Source organism: Lycorma delicatula, chromosome 1, assembly GCF_047948215.1.
Source record: "Lycorma delicatula isolate Av1 chromosome 1, ASM4794821v1, whole genome shotgun sequence".
NCBI classification, from domain to species: domain Eukaryota; kingdom Metazoa; phylum Arthropoda; class Insecta; order Hemiptera; family Fulgoridae; genus Lycorma; species Lycorma delicatula.
The window spans coordinates 273,483,615-273,497,428 of NC_134455.1; the positions used below are offsets into that span (position 1 = coordinate 273,483,615).

Sequence of the window (13,814 nt, forward strand, 5' to 3'; positions counted from 1 at the left end):
AAAATTATGTAAAAGAGAACACATGCAAACATTATATTATTTGGTGCCATTCAGTTTATATTGGGGTTTATTTGTTTTTAAAGAATCTTAGTATATTCTTTCAGCATTTCAATTTCATATTAAATGGCAGAAATAGTCTGTTATGTTTTGTTATGTTAGATTTATATTTCTAGGACAAAATATAATGTACTGTTTACAAATTGTAAACAATTTACAAAGCTGGGAAAAAATTAACAGTTTAACATAAACTTTCTTTGTTCAAACAATGTTATTTATTCTACATTAAAATATGTTCTTTCATTTTTGCTTTACAGATATAAAAGGAAGTTTTTTGTTTCAGCATAAGTATAAGTTTTTATGTATGAAACTTTCAAGAACTTAAATAAAAAAATATTGGGCTTAATTCAGTAAAGGGCACAAATGTTTACCCAAGTATACTAGAATTGGTCATTTATAATAAATTATGTCAATTTATTTTCCATATCAGTTTAATCAGTGTTTTCACAGTTTATAAAAATTATATTTATAAACTAATTAGGATTCTTACAAAATATTAAACCAATATCATAATTTTCTGGCTAGAAATATGCTCTGAAAAATTAAAGTGCTGAAATTTTGTTTTCTATTATTATTCTCAATGTGATGTGATGTGTAGATATTACATTGCATTTATATACACAAAAAATGTTGTACCAAGAAAAATTGGAATTTTAATTTCTTTTAAATTTCATTAAAAAAGTCAACATTTTTAACTATTATATTGATGCATATTATTATTTTAATGTTTGGTAATTCTGCATCATAAATTTAGATGTAGAATACTGTTTGTTTTTTTTGATTATGTAGGAATCTTTGATCACAGTAAATTGGCAACTGTATTTTTGTTATAGTGTTCATTACAAACCATTCCTTGTTAACAGAATGAAGCTTCCACTTCTAGGATAAAAATCATGTACATTTAAGTGGTATGCTGATGTGTAGTTAGTTGTGCGTTCAGTTCATTGAAGAACTCGACCTGGAAACCACTTCACTCCTAATTTTTCCTAGTAAACCTAACATGGTATGTTGTTATTATTGAGGATGAGATATTACATTATATTTATTTAAATAGTTTATATTATATATTTATATTATATTATTTATTTTCAATTATCATTTTGTTTGTTTTTTATTTACAGACCGAGAACAGTTACAGTTGGGTTCGTTATCTCATTATATTAACACAAGAGCAGCTGGTTATCATGATTTACCTGACTTTCCAACTGACCCCTCTGATCCATCAGTACGTAATGTTCCTGATTCAACAACTACACCTAAACCAGAAGTTATCATTACTAAGTCTCATGTAACAAAAAAGAAGAAGAAAACATCATTCTACTCAGATTCAGATAGCTCTCAAGGTATGAAATTGTGAGTTTATTGTCATAAGTTTTCTGTCATAATTATTTTTACTGCATTTATCATTAATTGTATAACAGGTTATGATTTTGAGATTTCATTTATACTGACACTGCATATCTTTTGTCAGCAGTTTTGATTTGTTTAATCACCTTCTCCATAACTTTAGTGTTCATAACTGCACCAAGAACAGAGTCCCAAGCTTAGCTGCAAAAGGAGGAGGTGGTCATTTCGATGAGGTACCAGAACATAAGAAAATAGGAGAAAATCAGGCAAGAAACCGTATAGAAATTAGATCAAACTCAACCACTCATGCTACTGCATACAGGGCAGTCGATGCACCAACACTGGGAACCCAGGATGCTGGTGTGAAGTGAACTTCTGGTCAGAGAAAGAAAGAAATTAGTTATATGTCCGAAAGAAGAAATTTGACTAGCCTCATAGAATGTGTGAACCAGGCATCATGTTGGCCAAAAGGAGATCATAGCACAGGAACTAGCCAAATGCAAGATATCAATTGCAGCTTTGTCTGAACTACAGCTCACTGGATCTGGATCAATGGCAGTACAATTGCTAATAAGACAATGACATTTTTCTATTCCGGTGGTGATAAACGGGAAGCAGGTGTGGGGTTCATGGTGGACAGCTGAGTAGCTAAAAGCGTAATCACCTTCCAGCCAATATCAAGTTTGCTAGTAGTCCTCAGCATTGATGGCACCATCAAGACCCACATCTTGTCAGTCTATGCCCCAGCTGAAATAAGCTCAGTTTCAACCAAGGACGAATTCTATACCCATGCTGGATTCAGTCCAATTAACTGAGGTAATCATCCTGGCCGGCGATTTCAGTGCTCATGTCAGTGTGATTAGGCTTGAATGGGAGCTAACAATGAGCAACTTCGGGCATGCAAGTTATCAACGACAATGGCCTGCACTTATTGTTCTTCACAGCATCATGTAATCTGGTTGTGGGAAACAGCATCTTCCAACACCCACTCAAGCACCAAATCACTTGGCAAAATCCATCTGGCATTGACTCTGCAGTATTGGATTATGTCCTGATTCCAGTTATCACTCCAGGATGTGCATGCCATGCAAGGACCAGATTGTGGATCTGATCACTACCTTGTTCGAGCCAAAGTACATCTGCGCCTTTGTTGCACGATGTGCATGTCACCATCATCAGCCAGACTACTAAACTGGTCAGACCTATTGGATCCCATACACAGGCAGAAATTCCAGATTGCATTTGCACTTTTGAATCGATTTGAACAATTGGTAATAACAGCCGATGTCAATGATGAGGAGAACTAGGTATCTAAAGTCATCATGGATTGTTCCAAACCATTGTGCCCTGCCATCCGCCATAAAATGCAGCCATGGATATCAGATCAGGGCCTGGACATAGTGCAAAAAAGCAAAACTGACTAGCTATGAACAATATCGGCGATTAAACAAAGCTGTCCGATGGAAAATGAAAGAAGATAGGGAGGCATATTGGAATGAGATAGCAACTGACCTTGAAGAAGCCGCATCCAAGCACGAATACCATACTCTGTACCACACACTCAGAAAGTTAAGCAGGAAGACAAAATTGACCAACGACAACATCCGAAAGATGAATAGATTCTTTGTGCAATCACCAAACGAATGGCTACAGTGTTGGAAGTAGTTTTTCCAGGAACTCTACAACCGCAATCCTCCACAAGGATCTCCTGCTGCCCCACTGCAAATTGATGCACCAGCAATGCCATTAAACCTGTCCAATCAATGATCAAAGAAGTTAGGTAAGTAGCAATTAGATCATTGAAGAATAACTCACCGGATTGCTCAAGTGGTGAATGCGTCTTCCCAAGTCAGCCGATTTGGGAAGTCGAGAGTTCCAGCGTTCCAAGTCCTAGTAAAATTAGTTATTTTTACGCGGATTTGAATACTAGATCGTGGATACCTGGAGTTCTTTGGTGATTGGGTTTCAATTAACCACACATTTCAGGAATGGTTGAACTGAGACTGTACAAGATTACACTTCATTTACACTCATACATATCATCCTCATTCATCCTCTCAAGTATTACCTGAAAACTAATTACCGGAGGCTAAACAGGAAAAAGAAGAAAAAAAAGGTCATGTTGAAGAATGGCAAAACACTTGGAGTAGATGAGGTTACAGCAAAGGCGATCAAAGCTAGAGGAGTCACTCTGCTTCACCAACTCTGCACACACTACTTCAGTTGATCTGGCTCACAGAATATGTACCTTCCAGCTGGAAGAAAGCCATCATCATACCAATCCATAAAAAGCATAACAGTCAAGATTGCAAAAACTACTATGGTAGTTATTGTGTTCATCGACTTTAAGTCAGCATTTGACTGCATATACTGGCCTGCACTATAGAATGCACTGAAAGTCAAACATGTACCCTAAGAAACCATTCACCTTTTCCAAGCATCATACAATGGGTCAACCAGCAGTGTGCATATCCAAAATGAATTATCCAATGCATTTCCCATTCAAACAGGAGTTCACCAGGGGCATGTCATCCCTCCACTGCTATTCAACATTGTAATTGACACTATATTGAGGAGTGCATTTACAGTAAGGCAATATTAATAGTGTACAATATTATAAGGATCACTACCTAACCGACCTGATGTTTACAAACGTCAGTGCCATATTTGCTAACAGTGATGCTGAGGCCACAGATCTTTTGTATGAGATCTCTAGTGTAGCAGAGTTCAGACTGATGATCAATGTTGACAAAATGAAGATAGTGACAACTGATAGCTCACAGTCCATTGTTTACCTCGGCGGAACTCAGATTGAATAAGTTCAAGAATTCAAATATCTCATATCACTGGTTCAAGAAAAAAAATGGCATCTACAGCTGAAATCCAAGCCAGCATTGGGCAGGCAGCTACAGCTTTTGCCTCACTAAAATGCTGTCTACAGAAACGGGCAAACATTACCATCCAGACAAAAATCCACCTCTTGTACACACTTATCCCAATTCTCCTCTATGAATCAGAAACTTGGACCTTCTCCAAACAGACTTGAACTGGCTAGAGATTTTCCAAATGTGATGCCTACGTCAGATCATACAGGTCTCATTTTATGACCATATCCAAAATGAAGTCATCAGATCCAGATGCAGGTAGCAAGCAACAGTTGAAGAACAGATCCAAATGTGAAGTTTGAAATGGTTTGGTCATATGTGCTGGATGGACCCGGATCACTCGCCGCGCAGACTCCTCTGTAAGCAACGTCCTACTCAGTGGAAGGTTCAAAAATCTGTGGCAAAGAAAACTTGGATAAAACAAGTTGCAGATGATGACTTGAGGGATCTGCGAATTGACCTTGACCAGGCCAGGATCATCCCTATAGACCATAAAGCACGGAAAAGCATGATGAGCAAAGTTCTGAATCCTTCTGCACCCACAGCAGCATATTAGTTGTGCGGCCAGCCACCCCCTTCAGTCACCCAGTCACCAGCAAGGGATCAAAGAAGAATAGAAGAAAAACTTTGGTGATTTGTACCGTTTTATTTGGTATGACCTTTTTTCTATTTCTTACATCCTCAGTTTTTTATTTTGTACATTCTGATGATATATGTGGGTGTGTGAATGTATGTTTATATATATTTCTTTCTTTTTTTTACCATAGTCCTGCTAAGTACAGTGCTAAGAGTGATATCAGTGTAAGCAAACACTAGTAGAAAGAACTGTTATATCATATTTAACACTTGAGAACATCTTGTACAAAAAGTTCATAACAACGTTAAAGATGTACTCTTTTCAAATGACTCCACACTTGTATCGTTTGTTATAACCTATATCTATAATAACCGACCTGTGTAGGAAACCATCAACATACTATATGGGGTCATTAAAAAAAATAACATCTTCAGAACTGACCAATTCATGAAGTTAAGGTTATGACCTTAACTTCTAATGAGGTTAATATAACCTCGTTGCCTTAAACCTCATTAAATGTTAAAGTCATAGCTTTAATACAGTCCATAACTTATCAGAATTATTTCTCTTTCAATAAGAAACACTAAACTCAATCAGGCCTAGCAATGAATTCACCCACTTTCAGATCCAGGCCTAAATATTTTTAAAACATCTCAAATAAAACATAAACCTGTATATATTTTTTTGTTATTCAGACTAGAAATTTTTTAAATCATTTACATATTACCTTTTCTGTTGTCTCTAATAAATCATATTTTGTTTTTGCTCGCAAACCTGAGCTTTTTTTAAGGGTTTTTCTAGAAGTTAAAAACAAATGATTGTTTTACATTTTTTTATGATAGTTTTTTAATGTATTTATTCTTGTTATATATCATAATACTTCCCCTAATTTTATAAAAAAAATTTAGACAGGAAAAAAAAGACTGAAAATGATAAATATTTTATAATAATACAATAATAATAACAACATTCCAAACAATTTTAAAACATTTTTTGCAAAACCTTTCTTTAGTTCTTACATAGTGGTGAACTTTATTTATAATTAAAATAGTAATTACTAGAATGCATGTACTATAATTAATTTAAAAAAATTATTTTTTCAATGAGAAATGTAGTTTTTGACAGAATTGAAATTGCACCAAACCAAACACCTCTAATGTTGTTAAATCTCTCATCAATTAAAATAATGAACTTGATTGCTGGTTTAGATTAATGTTAATGTTAAAATTATTATTTGCAATACATTTTCTTTATAGTGTCAGATTATTTCACTTTTACCACTGATCGCTATATTTCCTGTTTCATTTGAAATCATTAAATTCATCAGACTTGGCATTAGCATATGACAATGAAACCATATTAAACTGTCTGTTCAGCCTACAGTTTTTACTAAAACAGATTCCTCAACATTCTAGATTACTGCATTATTCACCAACATGTTTATTCCATGATAAACATTTGTCCCCTAAAATTCCCTTCCTGAGTTGAAAAAATGTATATAAGAATTGTTTCACTACAAAATGTGATACATTCATTTTTACATTATACTGTTTGTCCCAGTTTTATGGTTCTGGTATATGTAAAGCACTTGTGGTACAAGAGAACCAATCACAGTTGTCTCTAGATTAATTATATTAGCTACATACCCAGTCCCTGTGGTGAACAGAATGTGTGCGTGTGATTTTTTATTCAGAAGAAGAAGATAATTTAAAACCACTTTATTTGTCACTTTCTTTAGTAAACCTATATTTGCTATTCTTAAGGATCAGATTACATTGATAGGAAAATTTTGTTCTTCAACAAAAATATTTTAATGCATTTGGGGGGCTCTGAATAGTAATTGTCCTACATTAATGAGCTCAGAGTAGTAATTATTATATATTAAAGAGTTCCCTGACTGCATTTAAACATTTTTGTTGGACAACATTTTCTTATCAATGTAAGACCTGATGAGAACTTAATCATTAGACGACTAGCTATTTCTACAACATGAAAAATATATTTAAACAAATTGAAACTGCCAGAAAGTTGATTGGGCACCCGTTTTTTTTTTTAAATTAAATAGTGCATAATAATGTTTAGTTCTTTATTCCCATGCCTTGGTTTCTATTTTTTTAGTTCGATTTATTGTTGTTTTTTTAGTTAAATTTATTTTTTGGCAGTCATTTTTTTTTTTTATAATTGTTTTTATTATTATAGTATTGAAAACAGCAAAAGATGTTTACAATTTAAAGTAGGATATGTAATGTTGGAAACTGAAGAAAGTTTATTTTTAATTCATCAGAATATCAAAAGTATAAGAAAAGTAGTGAATTATTTTAACTTAACATATGTTAACTGTCTTCCAAGTATTATTGTTCTGTTAGAAATTTTGATCTATGGAAGTAAATTGAATAACTCTAGAATTCATGGTTATAATATGTTAATTGTGATGAAAATGAAAAGTTTGATGGAGTGATTGTTTATAACCTTTAACCTTATAACCTTTCTGTATGAATGGTTTTAAATTTTGTATTATTGCTTTATATAGATCTGCATCATTATTCAGAATGCATATTTATTCATATATTAAACAGTGTATTGTCTGATTTGGGAAGTACTGAAAACATAATATTGGTTGGAGACATTAATCTTAATTTACTTGATAAATAAAATGATATACTTTAATATAGCTGTTTATTATAAAGTTATGGATTTGATTCCTATATTAATAGTATTACTAGACTATTATCAGGTTATTGATCATATATGTGTTAAATGTAATTTTACAGGTTAGAATAAATATATTAATTTTTATGGTAAAGTTTAATATATTTAAACTTTACCGTATGTAAAGTTTAAATATTTTACATTTGGATTTTAATATTACTGATCATTCACTGTATGAAGTACAAACTAGGCTGTTAGTTATCATTAAAATAACTAAGGAAATATTGGAACCAACTGTAAGAGTTAATTATCAAAACTTCAGAGATGCTTTTTATTGTTAAATTTTAAATTTCTAAGAAATTGAAAAAGTTGATGAAGCTAATCAGTTTTTTGTAGGTAAAGTAGGTGAGCATATTAAGATTTGTAGTCAATGATTGTTAAAAATACCAGATTTGTTAAATACAAACCATGGATAATTGAGATGTTGGTAAATAGAATTTGCAAGATGAATCAGTTATATGAGAAAACATGTAGACAATCTTTTAATACTAAATTAAAAGAATATATTATATTAGGTATAAAAATAGACTTCAAATGATTTATGTAATATCAAGGAGAGTATTATTAAATTTATTTTTAACGCAGAGAAATAACATTAAATTGCAATGGAAAACTGTTAATAACCTGATCTGAAAAAAATGGAATTGGGGGGTGAGCTTTATACTAACTATTATTAAAAATTCTTTAACAGGAAAATTAAAAAATGAAATTCAAGTCACAGTTGATTAGAATTCAATGTTTTCAATCATAAATGAAAACTCTACAATATCAAGCTCTATAAAGTCTCTTTTTCTCAAACCAACTAATTGTTCTGAATGGTTTAAAATAATATTATCAATGGCTGATAAATATTCTGTTGAGTTTGACCATATAAATAATAAAATTCTAAAAGAAATTGCATGTGTGATTTCAGATAAATTAATCCTTTTTAATTAATCTTCATTTGAAATAGGTATTATTCCCAGTGTTTTAAAGCAATCAATTGTTGTACCAATTCCAAAAAGGGGTTATCACGAATTGATTTCTAACTACAGACCAATTACTCTTCTATCACCAATTTCAAAAGTACTTTGTAAAATACTAAAAATAAGATTTATGAATTTTCTTGAATGAAATAAAATTTTTAATCAAAATCAGTAAGGTTTTCATAAAGGTCATAGCTTGAAAAAGGCAATCATTAAACTAAAGCTGGTATAAATTAAGATATTAAGAATGAGAAAGTAGTAGGCCTAATCTTAGATGTGCAAAAAGCTTTTGATTTGGTGGAGTATTCAATTTTACTATTATATATAATAGAAAAAATGGTATCAGAAGGATTTTTAATAAATGGTTCTCAACATATTTGCAAAATAGAATTCAATCAGTTGAGAGTTGTAATGTACTAAGTAGGCCAGTTAAATTATCTCATGGAATTCTACAAGGGTCCCGTCCTTACAAAGGCTGTTTTTTCAACCTCTGATGGGCTATGAAAGACATAACAGAATGATTTTATTACTGTTGTTTTATTTTTATTGTTGAGTAGCATTTAACTTATTTTTATAATTAATCGCCAAAACAGTTGATGCATTTGTTGTATCATGACACCAGCTTTCCAATGCCCTCTTCAAAGAAGTTTGCCACCAGTGAGGTAAGGTAAATCTTCACAGCCTCCTGAAGTTCTTTGTTGATAACGAAGTGTTGACCACCCAACCATGCCTTCAAGACATGGTTCTCAAAAGAGGTGAAGATTTCTAGGTACTAAGTCTTGACTATATGATGAAAGGTCGAAAATTTCCCACTTGAATTGTTTGAGAAGGCATCATGTTGGCACAGTTGGATCAAAACCACACTGGACGAGAGCATGCCTCTTCATTTGATTTGGATTGCTCTGCAGAGACGACATAAAGATTCACAGTAAACTTCCTTTGTTATTGTTGTCCTCTGCTCCATAAAATCCACCTACAAGTCCACCTTTATGGTCCCAAAAAACTGTAGCCATTGTTTTCCTGTTGCGCAGTGTCTATATGAACTTCTTCGGCTTGTTTGTAGAAGAAGTGTGCATCCACTGCGTAGACTGTTCTTTGGTTTCTGGATTGTCATACTGGATTCAAATTTTATCACCAGTAACGATAGACTAAAAACTCTTCCCCCTCATTATCGTAACGTGTGAGAAACATTAAGGCTGATGCCATTTGCTGTGTTTCGTGATCGTCACTCAACATTTTTGGGACCCAGCGTGCACAGTTTCCAGTATCCTAGGTCTTAAGTCGCAATACAAAGAAGACCTTAAAATTTCTAGGATTTTTGAAGAAAGTTCACTTATTGTAAACCTCTGTTTGTCATGAACAAAATCATCAATATGCTCAACCAGGCATCATACAGTAGTGACAGACTTGTGTCCTTGCCCACTTTCATTATGGACATCTGCACATCATCCTTTAAATTCCCACATCATTCCTTTACACTCTTAAAGTTTTGAAGGTTTCATTCTGCAAAGTATTTCAGCAACGCTATATCCTTCAGAAAATGTATCACACTAGGCGGGAGCATGGATCGTAGTAACCATCTTCAATTGCTCATAGCTTGGCCCAGACTGAAGCAATGGAGCCGATAATGGCAGAGATTTCATTGTGGGGGATGCAATCATACGATGCATAGACCTGGCTCCCGCCTATCTTTTGTTTACTGAGATGGATGATCGAATGTTGAAAAAAAACAGCCCTCATGTGTGCTGTTTTTTTTCTGCGAAAAAACGATTTTTTATATATATACATATATGAACAATTTTTGGAATGGAAAACTTAAAAGTTTTGGAAAAGTTGTTACCTTTATATGTGATAAAAATCTATTTAAATTTCAATTTGTAATCTGCTATCAATCAATTAGAATACAGCAATTACTTACTAAGATTCTCGTTGATCTCAGTCACATAAGGCAAACATTGAATGGAATTACTTTAAATATTCAAAAAAGAGATTTTTTAGAATTTAGTTTAAGATCTAGGAATAATGTACTGATATTCTAAAATATCTTAATGTAAATTGTGTGGGGATCTGTCATTAAGATTAATAGTGTTAAATATCTTGGAATCACTTTAGATAGCCAATTGACATGGAAGTCATATTCATTATGTTAAAAGTTATTGATTTTTGTGTAAGAAAGATTTATTACTTAAATTATATTTGTCCAAATTATATAATGAAGATGTACTTTTCTTTTTTGCTGTCCAGAATCAATTACACAATAATATGTTGGGGAGGTGCATGTTAATCACTTGTTGAGCCATTAATAACGATCCAAAAACATATTGTGAGGTTGATTGCTAATGAGTCTAGATTAAATTTGATATTACTTATTTTTAAGAAATTAAAAATATTACCTACAAGACAATTGTCCATCTTTAAATTAATGGATAACTTCCATTTAAGAACAGGATGTATTGAAGGAGATCATAATATTGTAGTAAGCTAAAAATAAGGGAATAATTATTGTTCCCTTTCCAAAAAGTGAAAATCTCAAAGAGTGTATTATTATATGGCTCCCAAGATTTATAGCTTATTTTATGATGATGATATCAGCATATAAGCTGGAACTTATTCTCCGAAAAAAAAGGTGCCTTTTAAATAAAATATTTGAGATGGATGATCTACAGCGTTTCTTCTTGTCGATTAACCAGTTGCCATGCTTATGAGGTTTGATGGTTTGTGATTTTATTACTGGATTACTTGAGTAGTTTGATGAATATAAGTTAATCACTCTGCCATATGCAATTTCTGGATTGATTTTGATTCATCTGAGTTTCACATAGGTAAACCATGGTAGAAAATATATTTCTCTTCGTGAATATATTTTTCTTAAAAATTTAACTTGTACAGCGAGAATATCTTTTCTTTTTAAAAGAAATCTGCTATCATTGCACCTTCAGTATTTAAATTGGAGGTTTTTAAAAAGTACAGTTGTGGAAATTTTAGCACATCAAAGTCTGTCTGATACCTCAAAACCGCTTTTATTTTTGTGATTGTAGGTACTCCCCTCAGTAGGTACCTCACAAAATAGAGGTTTACATATGCGATAACCTTTTCACTCAATGAAAATTTCTTTCCTCCAAGCAAAACTTTAAGATTAAATCAAAACCTTAAGGTTAGAAAACAAGAAAAAGTCGCTTGGAGCCAAATCTGGTGAATACATTGAGTGGTCAACCAAATCAAAGTGCAGTTCATGAATTTTAGCCATGCCAACCGTTGAAGTGTGAGCAGGCACATTTTACTGATGGAAAAGCATTTTCTTCTTCAAATGTGGTCGTTTTTTTTACAATTTTTGCCTTCAGCTTGTCAAGTAATGATATGTAATACTGTCCCATTATTGTTTTACCTTTTTGAAGATAATCAATAAACAAAATTCCATTACTATCCCAAAAAACAGTCGCCATCACCTTCCTGGCTGATGGAATCGTCTTCGCCTTTTTTGGATCAGGTTCACCCTTTGCCGTCTACTATTTTGATTGTTGTTTCATCTCAGGAGTGTAGTGGTGGATCAACATTTCATCTACAGTTATGAATAGATGCAAAAAATCTGACTAGTTTCGCTTAAACTGCTCCAGCGGGGCCTTGGAAATATTCATTTAAATGCATTTTTGGTCTAAAGTGAGCAAACGCTCACTTTGGCAAGGCCTATGTGAAGGCAAAATTTGATTTGTATTTAACTGATGCAAATGTCTGTTGAGGCATTTACATTAGTGGCATCCCAACTAAAACCTGGCCGATGACTGTAATCAGTCTAAAATCGACCTCCGGTAAAGCTTTTCAGGGCTCGGGTGGTGTGACAACCGGTAACATCACAAGGTGGGTGTCTTCCCCCTATGGGGTTAGGATGTCCTGAATGCTTATCATCAACCAACCAAGCTGGTACACCAGCTGCCCATCTTTTCACAGTGCAAATGATGGGACAGAATCCCTTTAAACAGCGTCCAACTCGATTCTAATTTGCGTAGACGTATTGCCTTTCAGATGCAAGTATTTAATCACAGCGCAATAATTGATTTTTTTTTCAATTTTACTTGTTACTCAAACAATTATCAAACAGCAACTGAGCGTACAAAATGGTTGAAATTTTAGAGAACTTTTCAACGCATCTGCGAATACATTCCCTAACTTTTGTTGACAAGTGCTGCCATTTTCATGTTGAGGCTCAAAACTTTTCAGACAACTCTTGTACTGTGTAAATTTAATGAATTAAACAGTAAAAAACATTTTTTTAAAATTTAAACATCATTAAAAGAAGATTATGTTTTTTATATTGTTATAACAGAGTAATGTGTAGTTGTATATCCCAGTGTAATTGTATTTCTCCAAACAGACTTTTAGCGGATCAGACCCCCCATCAGTTTTCTCTGTTACAAATTCATAATTGTAAAAAAAAATTGGTAATTAGGCTTGATTTATTGACCATACTAAATTTTGGGTAAGAATGACATAAAAACAATCTAAGTGAAAACATAAAACAAGAATAGAAAATTAAGTGATGAGAAGTAACAATTAGAATCTAGATTTTAAACATCACTGCAGAATTAGTGTCTGTTTTTTTTACTATATTAAATGTTATGGGCTTTAAAAATGTTATACATGTTTAAAGTGTAACGGTGAAGTAAAATTGCAAACCATTTAAAGAATTACTATCGATACAGCAAGAGAATAGAAATTGATGTTTGATTGTTAGGCAAGAACAAGACAAAAATAAATCAATTTTCCACCCTCCTACACTCGTTATCCTTATTATAGTACCAATTTATCTCATTTTATCCTCTATCCAGCATTGGCATTATTATCAGCTATGTTTGAATGATTTATGTAAATACAATGCTTGAATAATTTTATTTTCTACATTGTTTGGATGATAGTGGATTAATTTTATCTTAAGGTTAAATCCATACTTTACTGATTTTTTTGTACTGTAGATTCTGATTGTCATCCAGAAGAATCTGACGATGAATCATCAGAAGCATCAAGTGAATCTGAAGATAGTGACTCAGAAGACACAGATTCTGAATCATCAGAAATAACTCCACAATTGGAGGTAATATTGATAGATTTCACCATTTATAGTGTGTGTGTGTGTGTGTGTGTTTTAAATAAATTTTTATCAGAAATGATAAAATAAAACTGCCCATATTGTCAGATCTTGCTCCCCATATTCAAAATCTCTTTCTTGTTGTTTTTTTTTTTTGTTTTGTATTAGTTATTCAATATGTTAAAACATTCGGC

General features: G+C 32.8%; 1 protein-coding gene across 2 annotated transcripts in view; it reads left to right on the top strand.

Moving 5' to 3' along the window:
- The window catches only part of rb (adaptor related protein complex 3 subunit ruby), a 179,014-nt gene that overhangs the window by 104,248 nt on the left and 60,952 nt on the right, over positions 1-13,814 (top strand). For both annotated transcript variants that reach the window (XR_012758107.1, XM_075377954.1), the window contains exons 14-15: positions 1,179-1,400; positions 13,508-13,626. Coding sequence is in view for 1 of the 2 variants with exons in the window: in XM_075377954.1 (XP_075234069.1) it covers positions 1,179-1,400; positions 13,508-13,626 (341 nt within the window). In the remaining variant the exon portion in view is untranslated. The remainder of the gene's footprint in view (positions 1-1,178; positions 1,401-13,507; positions 13,627-13,814) is intronic.